Here is a 15894-nt window from a genome sequence, read left to right as displayed (position 1 = left end):
GAGAAACACAGCAATGTGCCCTAATACCTACCATAATTCGCAGAATAGTTTGCGAAAGGACATTAAAAGATGATCGGTATGCTTCCCTCATTGTCCTCTCCATGACTCATGACAGCCCTTTCCAGCATGATGACTTTCCTAGATATAGTAAACACTGAGCCCTTCCACACTCCCCAGGCTACTTCAAGAGCAGAAGCAGTAATCCTGTTCAAGGGAAGGCAAAGTCAGACATGTCTTGTGTTAATTTCCCCCCCCCCCCCCTCCTTAGTCCTTGTCAAGAAAATCACCCGAGAGCTATACTTCTGAAAATTATTAACATTAATAAGTAGACTATTTTATTGCTATGGCATAATCTCCCTCATAAAGAGTTATTTTTAACTAACAGTTAAGGTTTTCAGACATGGAACAGTCAGTATAAGTTCTTGTGCTCTTTGATGAATATTTTCAGGGTTGCTGTCTTATTGTCAAGTTGTTTCCAATTCATTAGCAATTCGAAGGACAACCCGTCACAGAATTTTCACGGCAAGAGTGTGACTTAGTCAAGCTCACACCAAAGGTTTCCATGGCCAAGCAGGATTCAGACCCTGGTTTGAACTCAGCCTTAGTCCAGCACTCAAAAAACTACACCACTCTGTCTCCTTTTTTAGGGTTAGGCTAATCTTTTCCCTTTAGGTGCTGTTTTAGCTGGTTATTCTTAAAGGAGGATTGGATTTTGAAGTGGGACATCTGTGCTCATTTGTCCTAAGAACAAAAGATACAGCCAGGCTGAGTCAGTCCCCAATAGTAGCCAACCATACAAGAAGAGTACATTCATAAGTAGCTCACAAACACAATGGACACGCACACACACACCAAATGTTCTCCAATAAATGGTGGTGATAATAATAATACTGTCTCCAGTATTAAAGGGTAATATATTACAGAAATCAGGGCTTTCATGTGGTCGAAAGGGGAAAAGGATGCACTTTCCCAGGATTTTTTTAACGTGTCATGAGCAAATTGAGACAAGTTGCTTCTGGTGTGAGAGAATCCAACGTCTACAGAACCGTTGTCCAAGGGACAGCCGGATGTGTTACCATCCTGCTGGGAGGCTTCTCTCATGTCCCTTCCCAGGACTGAAAGGTCCAAAGAACCTTAACAGCTTAGATTTGGCCCAGTTGCAATCTCCATTACTATGAGGACAAAACTAAGTGTAAACTGTAGGTTGTGCCTGATGATATTCATAAAAACCTTTTTCTTTGTGTCTGTTGTCTTGATCTTTTGAGAAGCAATTCATTTGATAAGTTCAAAGCATGGCCAACTTCTAATGGAAGGCATCACAAAACTCCAGTCTCTGTATTTTTTGGTATAAGTTGTTCTTTTTCCACACTAGGGATGTCTGGATTGAGGTTAATAGAGTAATCGGGTGTAATTGAAAGTAGATTCTGCAGGAAAAAGATAATGGGTGATCCTTTGAGTATGACTGTCCACAGGTAAAATCTTGGTGGTGGGTCCATAAATGACTGTGAAGACCTATTCTGGATCCACCATGGTCTTTCACATTGTGGATATTTTCAGATGGAAGGTGGTCATGACAAGGAGATAAATAGTACTATATTTGCCAAAATTCTGCTAGCTGACAAATATGGCAAGGACTTGATTACTTTCCTTTGTTATATTTTGCAGGCCAAACTCCTTTGTGATAATCACAGCAAATAGAGTCATTCACTGCAACAGTGACATCCCTGAGGAGATGCATCACTGGATCTCCCTCCTGCAGAAACCTAAGGGTGAATCTAGGGTAGATGGACAGGAATTTCTTGTGAGAGGTAAGTAGAGAGGTAGCACCAAAACATTGTGATGGTTGAGGCAAAAAAACCCCCAAAAAACGTCCCTTTCTTCTCTGGTAAGAGAGGGGAAGAAAATAAAAACAATTAATTTAAGTTACTAACCATTTGTTGCCTCTGATAAAGTGGGTGTTTGGGGGCCTCCTTGTCCTGGAATAATGGACCCGCTTAGAAATCAGCCCCCAAAACAAACATGGCACAGTCTTCCAGAGCAGTAGTAAGGACATCCCTCAGCATCAGGAATACAAAACTTCCAAGCACCACAAGAGCAATTGCCATGCAGTGGCTGAGAGTCTCTCTATTTAACTTCCATCAGGAATCCATGAGCTCCCGCTCCCCAGGTTCAGCCTCATTGCTTGGTTTTACAGTGTATTTGCAAGGATTACTAAAAGAAGACATCTAAAGTTCTTTGAGTAGTTTATTGTGCTATGTAAACATTGTTTATTTACATAAAGTGCTCAGACTGTGAGGCCTGGCAGTAAGATGAAGTCCGAAGTTCAGTCACCTCAATCCCCTCCTCCATAGAATGAAGCAGCAATTTGATGATACTATCAATAGCTATTCACCAGTGGTCCTGAGCTGAGCAGATCTGTCTTTTTTTCCCCAAGTCCATTGAATCCTATTCTTATCTTACCTATCAGGGTGGCTTCATAAGGAGGTCCAGGGCAGCAGCAAAACATCTTCTCTAAAAGTGAAGAAACGCTGGTTTGTGTTGACCAACACAGCACTTGACTACTACAAATCATCAGAGCGCACTGCCACCAAGCTTGGGACGCTTGTGCTCAACAGCCTCTGCTCAGTGGTCCAACCCGATGAGAGAGTCTTCAAAGAAACTGGTAGGGAATGTGTAAGAGGGTTTTGGCATGTGCAAAAGGCCCTAGAGAGTTATTACATTCATTACCTTTTGTGCATGGTCATCAATGTGTTGGAATATCCTTTTGTGTACTTATTGATTAGGACATAGGCATCTACAGATAGTGGGAAAGTCCAAGGCTTTTTATTTGGAGTATGGGTGGGCAGATGTTTTCAATAAAAGGCCATATATAGTAGTGTTTTGATGGCTGAAGACCACTTGTGAGGTTGACCTTGGCCAAAGCTGGCTGTATGTGGGCTCTCATGTATGAAATACATTTGTACACAAACAAACACTCATTCAAACTCATCCGTCCACTCTAACCCCAACAAATGCTTTCCCCTTTTTCACCATCATATCTTCTGTTTAACTTTCCTTTCTTGTGAGTGATGAGAGGGCTGTTTCTCCCAATCTAGCATGGAAGGGGCAAAACTACCAGTAGTAAAACAGACTCCTGAATTTGGACAAAGCACTTGATCAAACAGGTTAGGAAGATGCCACATGTTGTCTTCCAGAATCTTTGTAAGCAACAGCAGCAACATTCTCAGCAATGCAGAGGTTTTTTTCCTGGCTGCTGAATGGCTATTACTAGAGATTTTAAGAGAGGATGGCTAGAATACTCAGTAGCCCACAAAAGATAACCTTTCCTCAAGGAATCACAAAAAGTTTGTGGAACACAATTTGCCCACATGCAATGCTGAGGACGCCAGATTCAGTCCTCAGCATCACCTACTAAAGGAATCATGGCACTTAGAAAAATCATTGCCTAAAAACCTGCTGCCAGTCACAGTGGATTATACTGGGCAGAGGTTGGAAAACATACTCTCAAAATGTAACTGTGACACTGGGATAGATGTGACATGGTTTAACTCACTCTGAGGCAACTATGTGTGCTCTCACCTGACTGCACTTTGCTAGTGGAGCACAGTCATTTCGTAACAAAACACAGACTGGCCTCTATTATCCAAGCCCAAGCAGAGGTCTTTTCTGTAGCTATAGTAGTAGTAGTAGTAGTAGTAGTAGTAGTAGTAATAGTAATAGTAGTAGTAACAATTTTATTTTTACATCCCGCCACCATATACCCGAAGGGACTAGGGGCGGCTTACATGGGGACCAAGCCCAGCATAAATGAAGTTTACGAGCTAAGATACAATTAAAACATAATAACATACAAACTATTTAATTAGAACAATTAAAATAGCCATAGGTGACAAAAGGCCGCAAGAGGAGTCCTGGACTGACCCTGTACATCCCACAAACTATAATATTTATTTACTAACTGGTTTGTCTAGAGTTAAATATTATTTATGTTGTGTGAACATGTGCCGACCTATTGGGGGATAGAGTGGCAAAATTAGTTCTCTGGTGGCTAGATTATGGAACTGCGCCCAGTTGTTTAGATTTGTGTCTGTCTCTTCAACTGCTCCACCAGTTTAGATCACTTTACAGCCCCTGCATGGGATAAGCAGTTAACAAGAGTTCAAATATTGTCCTGACAGTTTTGTCCTCACAGTAATGGAGAGCGTTCATTACCAGCTGGTTCTGGATTATGCCATATCCCGCCTTTCTCCTTTACTCCCTCAATTGTTCTTTTTCCAAGAATGGCTGCACAGCCACCTTCACTGCCCATTTCTGTTTGTATTGGCAGGCTACTGGAACATCACGGTGCATGGCAGAAAGCATTCATACCGCCTTTACACCAAGCTGTTGAATGAAGCCATGCGCTGGGCCTCTGCCATCCAAGGAGTGATCGACAGCAAGGTTCCCATTGAAACACCCACACAGCAACTCATTCGCGACATTAGGGTAAGGGGCTCTGCATAGCAATCCTTTTTCTCCAGGCAGGGTTTGAGTACGACTGAAAATCAGAGGTCACATAATAATATTGAAACCAAGTTTTGCTTTGCTTTTCATATATGAGTTGAGCTAGAAAGTCAAGGCCTGGAACTATGCCACATATCCACATTTTAGAACATGCTGGTCTGTCACAACAAAAACCTCTTCATTCTCCTTTGATTCCTTTCCTCATCAGAAAAATGATAGCTTTTTCAGAAGAAGTACTAGGATCCCCTTCCACTTGAAAATGTACAGCTCAGAAGCTCAGTGCATTAGTGAAGAAGCATGCAATCTTCCAAAGCTGATTTGGAAGCTCTGACACACACACACATAAAACAACTTCCCAGTCCTTTTTCTAGCAAACAAAAAACAAAACAATGACAAATTGCTTCTTCTGAAACCACCTAGAGCAATGATTTCCTTTTAAAACAAGTTTAAATATCCTCTTCACCTCATTCTATTGTCAGTTTTTAAAAATTTGAGGTGAAATTCTTACCACTTCTGGGAAGGGAGAGTTCTTATAGTTTTTGTCTTTTTTGGCAGTCTGTGCTGTCCCCAGAAAATTGGCTCCTGGAGCTCCTAAAGTTGTTCATCTTTGATGCAAAATATACATGACAGATGGGTTACCTTTGTTCTCTTTAGGAGGCAGAATTGTAAAGTTTTGCCCCTGTGTCCATACTCACATACATCAACTTTTCTTTTTTGTGTAATGAATCCCCTGAGGTCTATGCTGTGGGTTGCATTTATAATTTGTCTGGATGCAGATATGTAGAATCTAACACAGGCATGGGCAAACTTCCAGGCGTTTTGGACTTCAGCTCCCACAATTCTTAGCACCCTTAGGCCCTTTCCTTTCCCTGAGGCTGTTAGGAATTGTGGGAGTTGAAGTCCAAAACACCTGGAGGGTCAAAGTTTGCCTATGCCTGATCTAACACATCTCTTAGTTGAAGGATCTAGGTGTTTGGCTCGACTGTTCTAAAAAAGGAAAGATGGATCTGCTCCATTTGGAAGCGGACACTTTGCTTTTCTGCCCACTTGTCTTGTAAATATGTGTTCTTTTTGAGCATAGACTCATGGGTACAATCAAAGGTAGACCAGTGATCCTTTCTGTACACAAAGGAGAGGCTTGGTTAGTCCTTTGTGTGCATATCTAGATTCTTTACTCAAGACTTTGGAGCCTACTTGCTCTACCAGAATCTCTCTTTCAGCTGTTGAAACACACTAAACACGTGTGGGGGTTATGCACACAATTACATGATGGCTCAGGGGAAGAGTACACGCTCTGCGTATAGAAAGTGCCAAGCCTGAGATCTCCCATGAAAGAAAGGATCTCCAGGTGCGACTCTATGGAAGTTATCTTCTTTGCGTTTACAAAGGGTCTCCTTATGGAGGTGTAAAGCAGACTATTCAATTTACATCTGTGTGTTTGATTTTTAAGCCAACTTGTACAACAAGGTGACAAAATACATGATTTTTAGGGCCTTTTTGAGCTAGTCCCTGCATACCTAGAGAATGTCCCCGCTCTTTAGGAGTCATAGAGGAGCAATTTTGACATATTTTTGAACCCCTGGGTTGTTTTAAGCTCAGGATAGGCCTTTCTGAAACCAAGAAATAAAAGTACATTTCACATTTATTTCCTGGCAAAGCCAGTGTAGCATTCAAAAATGTCCACAGAAGGGTGTGAAGGTAACATTTATTCAGCAAAATATTCACCTTTTTCTGTTATATACAGTCCATACCCTCCTTTTAAAACAGCTTTTCTTCACCTAAAAATATTGCATGTGTTTATCTTTCCATCCTACTTTGGGTTTGTTTTAAGAGATTTCCTTTTACTAGACTACATTCCTGTGGACAAATCTGCATGGAACAAATGTTGCTGAAGGTTGCAATATTTGTCATTGTAGTTTTTAGTTTAGCTTTGAAAAACCTGACCATATTCCCATTGTTCTGCAACATTCTCACCTTTTCATTCCTTTGGAGTCGTCCCCTCCCTGCTGCTGTGTCCCATAATAGATTGGTGTAAATCTTGCTCACTTCTGCCCCAAGCAGTGCAGAAAAGGAGTGGGAGATAACTGTCCCTGTCTGGATGTGGAAGTAACACCATCAGCCATTCTCAGTGACCACATGGGACAATATGTCCCAACTAGTTTGTCATCTTCTGCTGGCCTAGATCTGCCCCATGTTTCGATATAAAATGAATCGCTCTTGAAGCTTATAACAAGCTCTTGTTATTTTACCTTATATGTGATGGAGTGGGAATGCTAAATGTCTTGAGGAAAAAGAAGAGGGTCTTCTAAGGAAGTGTGTCTCTTACGTTTTTCTTTATTTTCAGGAAAACAGCATGAACCCTGAAGTGGTAGAACAGATCTATCGAAGAAATCCTATCCTGCGATACACCCAGCATCCTTTGCACTCCCCTCTGCTTCCCCTGCCCTATGGGGATGTTGGAGTCAACTGTAAGTGACCATAACTTTGAATTTCGGAGAGAAATGCCATGTGAAAGAGAGAAGAGAGAATATAGGGACAAGCCTCTTGCATGGAAGGAGGCTATAAAGCAGTGGTGAGAATCTTGCAGCGCTCCTAATGTTGCTGGACTGCAGTTCCAAACAGCCCTGGCCAATATAACCAGTGATGAGGAAGGGTGATGAGAGGTGCTGTTCAACAGTACTAGAAAGGCTGCATGATTCCCACTCCTAGTATAAAGATAAAAAGTATAATGCTGTACATTTATCCCCTTTAAACAATTATTACAAATGATTGGGTGTGTGTCTCCTTTGGTTTATGAGGAATAGATGAAATTTCTTTTCAAACATAGCTCTTCCCTACTCTTAAGAGTTCAAAGACACAGTGCATGTTGTCCTTCCTCACTTTGAGGCCAAAGGCTGGAGAATCCTTTGAGATATTCAGAGTGATCTTTAGGTTTTTTGCACTACCACTCTTCTCAAAAGAGGTGAGAGATACTGACTGTTGTGTCCCTGTGGCACCTCTTCTCCCTACAGTGCAGCAAGAGAAGGGCTACAGCAGCCTCCAGGACGAAGCCATGAAGATCTTTAATTCCCTTCAGGAAATTGAAACCGTGTCTGACCCCATCCCCATTATCCAGGGCATCCTGCAGACCTGCCATGACCTCAGGCCTCTCCGTGATGAGGTTTATTGTCAGCTGATCAAGCAAACTAACCATGTGCCGCAGCCCAACAGCCCTGGAAACCTTCACCACTGGCAGCTGATGACCTGCATGAGCTGCACTTTCTTGCCCAGCAGAGGAATCCTCCGCTACCTCAAGTTCCACCTCAGAAGGTATTAGGTGCCAATGTAGCTGCCTCCCTGTATACACTCCCTTCCTATCCCACAACTCTTAAGTAGTTTAACAACTCCAATCACTATATAGAGCTGAGGGGAAATGGAAATGGAGATGGCATCCCACCCTTGACTTACTTCCCCAACATTGTGGAAACATTGATTGGTTGGTTGGTTACATTTGTATTCCACACTTCCAGCGAATCCAAGGCATTGCACATGGTTCTTCCCATGTTATATTTACAACAATTTTGTGAAGAATATTAGCTAAGTCACTCAGTTTATTTCTCCACATTTATATCTGTAACCCACTAGTTCTCAACCTTTAGCCCTCCAGTTGTTTTGAACTTCATTTCCCAGAAACACTAAGCATGGATTCTGGGAATCAAAATCCAAACCTTCTGGAGGAACGCTCAGCTTTTGATAGACTATCCCTCCTATCACTCTACCACAGTAGTGCATATTTTCTTTGGCACTGTAGGTGTATTACGAGGGTTATCCAGAAAGTAGATTACGTTTAGGAATTAAAAATGAACAAAGTATAGGAGAAAACATTTACCATATGCAGTTGAAAGCCACACCCAAATACCACTTCTCAACATAGTCGCTATTCAAATCTAGGCACTTACCATAGTGATGAATGAGCTTGGCAACTCCTTCCCCACAAAACTCTGCCGCTTGCGTCCTCAACGCAGCGTTTTGGCGACAGTGCGCAGCTGCGGGGAGTGGTGACCTGCTGGTTGAAGACGCAAGCAGCAGAGTTTTGTGGGGAAGGAGTTGCCAAGCTCATTCATCGCTATGATAAGTGCCTAGATTTGAATGTAGACTATGTTGAGAAGTGGTATTTGGGTGTGGCTTTTAACTGCGTATGGTAAATGTTTTCTTCTATGCTTTATTTTCATTTCAAAAACGTAATCTACTTTCTGGATAACCCTCGTATTTCTGAAGCAAGACTACTGTAAGCATGTTCTGATGGGAGATTCTTAAATCAATGCAATGTATTTGTGCAAATAATTTTAGAAAAAAAGATATATTTTGCAGCACACTGAAGGAGGCTAATAATTTCTTTTACTTCTCTCCCCCCCCCCCCCCCCCCCGCCAAACCAGAGTAAGAGATCTCTTTGCAGGCACAGAAATAGACCGGTATTCTCAGTTCATCAGTGATTCACTGAAGAAAACCAAGAGCAGGGAGTTTGTCCCTTCCCAGGAGGAGATACAGGCCCTCATCACCCGGGAGGAAATGACCACCACAGTTTATTGCCATGGAGGAGGCTCCTGTCAAATCACAATCAATTCCCATACGAGTGCAGGAGAGGTAAGAACAAGGCTTGACTGTGCTAGGAATAATTCAGACTGCTTTTCCTTTGTGTAGAGACATTAAACTCGCTTCTGGTTATCTCTAAAGGTGCTTCCACTGAAAATGGAGGGAGAGAAAATATCTTGCCCTGCCTCCCTCCCTGCCCCAGTCTTGATAGCTGATGTCACCAGGAGCCCAATTCTAAATCCAGAATAATATTTGAGTACTGAGGTTTCTCTCTGTCCCCTGCAGGTAGTGGAGAAGCTGATCCGAGGACTCGCCATGGAGGATAGCCGGAACATGTTTGCTCTCTTTGAATGCAACAAGCACATGGACAAGGCCATCGAGAGTCGGGTGATTGTAGCAGATGTTTTGGCCAAGTTTGAGAGGTAGGTATTTTACAGAAATAATTCTTATCTATGTTATCTGGCATTGCTTAAATGTGAAGACTTTAAACCAGGGATGGGCAAGTTTTGGGGGTCATTATTGTTCTCCTTTGATGTTCTGAGGGTTGCACCAGCTCTTTAAAGCAGAAGCGAACAAATTGCTTTCAGATGGAATCAGTTGTTTTTAAACAGACTTTCTGTTTTAAATGAGATTTGGTAGGTCTTTTTGTACACATTGTGATTCTCCAATTGTGGGAGGTTGACTTTTGAGTGCTCCAGTTGCTACATAAGCAGCTTTGGGGGCTGCATGCAAAACATGATACTCAGTCCTGTGTTAAAGTTTTGCAAATGTAGTAAACAGCCACAGTTTTAGTGTTTAGAGAGCATGGCATCGTAACTCCAGAGTGTCCACAATTTTAAGCCAGGCATTTCTCCAACACACATGTTCCCCCTCTTCCTAAGACATATCACATTTGGGTCAATGTGCATTTTGTGCTTCTTATCCTGAAGCTGGTAACTTCTGCTCATGATTTTCTCCTAGGAGTGGTTGTGTCTTAATTCTAGCCCTTGGTCTCCTCACAATTTGACTTACATGTTAAGTCATCCCAGGACTGTTGCTGAAATCAGAGTCCCTATATTTAATTTGTACATTGCCATGCTTCATCCTTTGACGCTTACCACATAGCAAAATATCATCATTTTGTCAGCTTTCTTGTCCTTGTAGAGCTGGAAAAATACACTTATGCCATCTTGTGTCATGGGGCAGGAGGCTGCAGGAATGCTATTCAACCCAATGGCAGGTGTAATGTATAGCAGCCCAGCAATTCTTGCTCTCTAACCAAGGTGTCCACCCATCTTCTCCATTTTTTAGACTTGTTGGGTCAGTGGAAGAAGAGGAGGATGCACACTGGCAGCTGTATTTTAAACTGTACTGCTTCTTGGATGTTGAAAATGTTCCCAAGGAGGGAGTAGAATTTGCCTTCATGTTTGAGCAGGTAAGTCTTCAGTGAGAGAAGTAAGTTAATTTGTGGAAGGAGACTAGATTGGTCAACCTGAAAGGAAGAGGACCTCTTTGCCATGCCAGATTGCTGTGCGGAAATCGAAGTTTGTCCATTTTGACTGAAAAAACAATGCCCAGAGATTAACAGAGTAACTCTGGGAGTCTAATTCTGAAATGCATCAAAAGTAATATTTTGGAACGTTGCGGCTAGGGGAAGGGGAACTGTGTGTGGTGTATGTTATAATATATTTTTGAGTCACTAATCACTTGAGGTTGCTTTATCATATTTTGCACATAGCCTCTCATTTATATGTTTTATTATTGTAAGGACAGGTGCCCATTTACAATGTAACTGCATGTCTTGGCAATAAACATGCTAGACAAGTGTGAGATAGTCACAAATAATGGCTCCTTTTAACCTTTACAGGCTCATGAAAGTCTCATTGATGGTCACTTCCCAGGCCCTGAGGAGACCTTGCAGCACCTGGCAGCGCTGAGGCTACAGTACCTTTATGGAGACTATTCCAAAATCTCCTGGTCCCTCGACAGTGTCTACCCAGTCAACAGGCTGAAGTCCAAAATCCTGCAGTCCACAAAGAGCAGCGGTCCCAGCAGCCATGCCCTGGAGAGGCGGAGGACCAGTTTCCTAGAAGGCACACTGAAGCGCAGCTTCAAAGCAGGCTCCATGAAGAAGCAAAAGGTGGAAGAGGAACAGATGGTGGAGATGTGGGTGAAAGAGGAGCTGTCTGCTGCTCGGGCCAGCATTGCGGAAAAGTGGAGCAAACTGCAGGGATTGCTCCAGCAACAGGCTCTGATTGCCTATATGGCCATCATGAAGGAATGGTCAGGCTATGGCTCCACTCTCTTTGACGTTGAGGTGAGGGGACTGAAGCAAGATCTGGGACCCTCTTGACTGGGTCTTGGTGTTTAATTGTTATTTCTCAAAATGTTACGTTACGTTGTAGGAAATGTTTCCTTTTCTATTTTTCTGTAACATTCCTTATTCCACCCACATTTTCTTCCTGCCCTATAGTGAGTATTGAAACTGTAGTTTATTTTTCTCATGTGGAAATTCAGATTTATTTTGTTATCCTCTCTCTCTCTCTCTCTCTCTCTCTCTCTCTCTCTCTCTCTCTCTCTCTATATATATATATATATATATATATATATATATATATATATGTATATATATATATATACACACACACACATATATACATATATATAATGGTATAGTATATACCATTTTCCCTTAGCTATGGCACTTCTCTCTTCTACACAAAGATTAGCCAGGGGTGAACTCATTTACTTGCTTTCAGCCTTTGGCTAAAATTCTTTTTCATCTGTGCCCCTTGTTTTCTGCAGTGTAAAGAAGGCGGCTTTCCAAATGACCTCTGGCTAAGTGTCAGTACAGAAAATGTTTCTGTTTATAAACGGGGAGAACCCAAGCCTCTAGAAACTTTTCAATATGAGCACATTGTCTTCTTTGGGGCTCCCCAGCCAAACACCTTCAAGCTGACCGTGGATGAGAGAGAGATGTACTTCGAAACCCCACAGGTAATCTCACTGAATTCTGGTCTAGGGCAGGGGAGGGCAAAAGGAAACCAGCCATATGTCATTGGCTCCCAGCAGCCCTAACCAGCATAGTCAATGGGGACAAATGCAGGGAGCTGAAGACCAACCACATTGGAAGGGCCAGAGATTGTCTGCCCTTGGTTTAGAGAAAGAACTTTTTGTGTGACTCCAAGAAAGATTGCACTAAGGCAAGACTGGCAGTATAAAATGATGGGTTGTGTGGGTTGTAATAAGATCAGAGTAGCCATGCTTGGAGCAGATCACAGACCCACCACACAGTGGTTCACCAATTGTCTTTGAGAAACCTGAAGACAACATGAGCATAGTAGTGGCTCTCCTTCTTGAGTCACCAACAACTGGCATACAAACATGTGTTGCTTCTTAGCGGTAGTATCAAGCCACCACCACTAATAATCATTGATAGTTTCATCCACCACAAATGTGTTTAATGTCCTGTACTGATGGGGAGGGGAGGAAGAGAACCTTTAATTTGCAGGATCTAGAGCACTTACAGACTTCAACCATGTCCCCAAAGTGGGGGAATATTTAGACAAACCTTGACAAAATCTAACTGGAAGGAGTGGAAACAAAGAGGGAAATGACAAAGGAATATACACTTCTAGACCCTTCTTTCTTATCTGCTGGCAAGAGCCTAACAAGGTTTTGGAAATCTCAGACCATGCCTAGGTCCTGCTAGATTGTCCTGCCCATGTACCTACCAATGGTATCTTCCCTCATAAACCGTTTTATCTATATATAAAGAGATGAATGAAAAAGTGATATCTTGAGAGTCCCTAGCTAAGATGGAATTTGAAGAGGTCACCCATCACATTTAAAATAATCTGATGATTAAAAATGACTAATGAAACAAATGAGAGCATGCTTGATTTGCTTTTTGAGGAGGGCATATCTTCCTGGTTTGCAGCAGGTGTCTCTTAGATGAGGAATCATGGGAGAAGAGGGAATTTTTCTCCTGATAGAGAGCCTGCCTCCCACCGTGTTTGTTTTATACTTTCGGGATCAGCTAACACACATGTTGTGATTATATACTATATAAACAAGCCAGGACAAAATAGCTTGTTAATGCTACCCAAGTAAAGCAGTACCAAAACAAAAGAAACATTTTTGTCATTCCTTATATTTAATTTTAAAAAAAACATACACCTGATGTTTGATTAATTGGGGGCACCATTTTGAATTATTAACAAAAGCTTTTAATACGGCTTTCTAACGGGTTAGCTTAGTTTTGTGGTTTTACTGTTCCTCTCCTGACTTTGCAATACTCACCTATTTCTCTGCCTTCGGACACAGTCAGGAATCACTGCCATCTGATTGCTGTGGGATTACCACTAGAGGATTCTGATTGTCTCTTCCTCTTATTTTTCCAGGTCGGAGAGATTATTAAAATAATGAAAGCTTATATCAATATGATTGTGAAGAAATGCTGTAGTGTCAGATCAGCCACCAGCCTAGACAGCCATGCAAGTATCTGGACAAGGTGATGAGGTCGGGGAAGCTGAACTAACCCCTTGAGAAGACACGGGTTGCATCCCAGCCAGAATTGTAGCAAATATTGTTTTTGTAAGGAGAGCGGATCCTCCTCTTAACATATTGTTCAGAGAGAAGAAAAAGCAACTGGTGCTGAGCATCCGCACTTGCGGGTTTTGCTCCATAACTAAAATCATAGTGACAACCATCTGGCCTTTTCTTTGCTCTCACGTTTGTGGAAAAGACCAAGCCGGGGCAAAATTGGACCCACCTTTCCCTACAGGTTGTTAAGACCTTCTGTGCAATAAAAACAGCAGGGAAATGAGAGTATCTGAGGTTATGCTTCAACAAGCCAGACAAGACTTAATACTCTGGACCACATGCCAACTTAAGCTGAAGGCTCCCAGTTGCTTCGTAGCCAAACTCTCCACTGGCAAAGACTGGCTTGCCCTCTTTTCGGAGGGTCACGTTCCCTCAGGGATGAGCTGCTGCTACTACTGAATAGTCTTATATTGCGGACCTCTCTGTGGGGCCATTGTGTTGTATTACCATCCCCAGGAGTTCAAGATAAATGACAAAAGCTTCCAAATCACATCACGTTTTTCAAATTTTGGCTGCAAAGAGGTTACTTTGGGTTTGCTGTTTGCGGTTCCCCAGCTGTGTGTGAGGACCTGGGCTTCTGTGCCCTTTGCAGGGGAGCAATTTCCCATGGTGCATGTTTGGGGAAGACGTTGTGTAAAAAGCTCCCTTTATCTGATCAGTTCAGGGGATGAAATTTGTGGTCAGATTTATGTGGTATTTTTCTTAAACTTCTATGCTGCTGTCTTCAATTTCCATGGCTCCTTGCAGGAGTTTGGACTGTTTGGGTTTTTAAAATCTTTGTTCCTTTTTTATAGACTGTTTTTTTCTGCACTGTTGGTGTCACACATGAGATGCAAAACATCATGAAGCAATTAACCATAAAATGTCAGTCCAGCCTTCCCCAACCAGTGCCCCCCAAATGTGTTGGAATACAACTATCATTACTTCTGCTGGCCATGCTGCCTGAAGGCAATGGGAGTTGTAGTCCACTCCAGTTAGATGGGGGAGGGTACTGAGTTGGAAAGGCCAGTATTGAGTGTTTTGTGTGGTTCAAAGCGCTCTTGGGACAACAGGCTATTGGCCTATTTTGGTTACAAGTTCCAAAAACCAGAGGAATGGGTTTTTCATGTTTTGCACTTTTTTTCAATCTAAAATCCAAATTCAGTAAAGGAGTAACCCCCTTCCCCCACTCATATAAATTATGAAATGTATATACAATTTAGGCTAAATAAGAATAGCTGCCTCTTTGGCTTAATTTATCCTGCTAGACACAGGAAAAGATAAAGAGTTAAGATTGAAGTATTAACTCCCAGTCCTTACATTTGGAAATCTGCTCCACCAATACACACTTGCAAACCCTTAGATTTATGGACTAGGAACTTGTTTTTTCAAACAAAGAACACCCCACATTCTCAGCATCTTGAATTCTATTTGATAAATCTGGGAGAGATTCCCAATTGCTTCTACAACAAGGGGAGGAATGAGACCCTCCAGCAGATTCTGGAGCACAACTCACATCACTCCTCATCAGTAGCTGTCTTCCATGGGCTGATGACAGTTGCAGTCCTGCACCTGGAGGGCTGAACTTTGTTATCTCTATCTGAAGAACACCAGTAGGTAGTCTGCCATCCCTTCCAACTTTCCATCAGGCAACACTAAATATCAAACATCTTAGAACCCAACTAACTGTTCTTTCACTAGAAATTATCCTCTATAAAGGGTTTTCCCAGTAAGGAACATTCCGTCCCATTCCTGGTGATGCATTCATGATCCCTTTAGTGAAGCTGAAACTACACTCAAATATCCTGTGTATGTTGTATAAATATATTCCCAGGCTGGCCATAAATTTCACATCTCATCCTTCTGTCGTTTTTGATGGAAACGTTGCCCTAAAAAACAGGGTTTGGTGACAGCAAGAGCTACTTTTCTAGGTTATGGAATTGAAATGGAAGAGACCAATAGAACAAACATGATGCTGCCTGATTAGTCCAACATGCTGACAAGCTTTCTTAATACTCTCCCCCCAATCCTTGGTCCTGCACTACTTCCACATTCTGGCTCATGGGTTGCTGCAGGCAGCTTAAACCCAGTTGGGAATGTAACTACCATTAACTTGCAGATTTCCTTCTATTCTTTTTGTTTAATTTGTAACTGGCTTTACAAGATGGGGGTTTAATAAATTATTGGATTGCATAACCAATTTCCTGAAGTTCTTCCCTATCAGATTTTGCTTGTGTTACCCCAGGCTTTCCTGG

The 15894-nt window shown here is 42.2% G+C and overlaps 1 protein-coding gene across 1 annotated transcript in view; it reads left to right on the top strand.

Annotated features, from left to right (window-relative positions):
- The window catches only part of LOC100560499 (unconventional myosin-X), a 120491-nt gene extending 104652 nt beyond the window's left edge, over positions 1-15839 (top strand). The window contains exons 31-41 of the mRNA XM_008111784.3: positions 1666-1808; positions 2468-2662; positions 4328-4485; positions 6848-6971; positions 7515-7812; positions 8920-9127; positions 9362-9498; positions 10367-10490; positions 10923-11372; positions 11861-12052; positions 13459-15839. Of these exons, the coding sequence (XP_008109991.2) occupies positions 1666-1808; positions 2468-2662; positions 4328-4485; positions 6848-6971; positions 7515-7812; positions 8920-9127; positions 9362-9498; positions 10367-10490; positions 10923-11372; positions 11861-12052; positions 13459-13572 (2143 nt within the window). The 3' untranslated portion in view covers positions 13573-15839. The remainder of the gene's footprint in view (positions 1-1665; positions 1809-2467; positions 2663-4327; positions 4486-6847; positions 6972-7514; positions 7813-8919; positions 9128-9361; positions 9499-10366; positions 10491-10922; positions 11373-11860; positions 12053-13458) is intronic.
- The last annotated feature ends 55 nt before the right edge of the window (positions 15840-15894 follow it).

Source organism: Anolis carolinensis, chromosome 1 (genome assembly GCF_035594765.1).
Source record: "Anolis carolinensis isolate JA03-04 chromosome 1, rAnoCar3.1.pri, whole genome shotgun sequence".
NCBI lineage: Eukaryota > Metazoa > Chordata > Lepidosauria > Squamata > Dactyloidae > Anolis > Anolis carolinensis.
The sequence above is the reverse complement of the archived record's forward strand: the minus strand, read 5'-3'. Positions and strand labels throughout refer to the sequence as shown.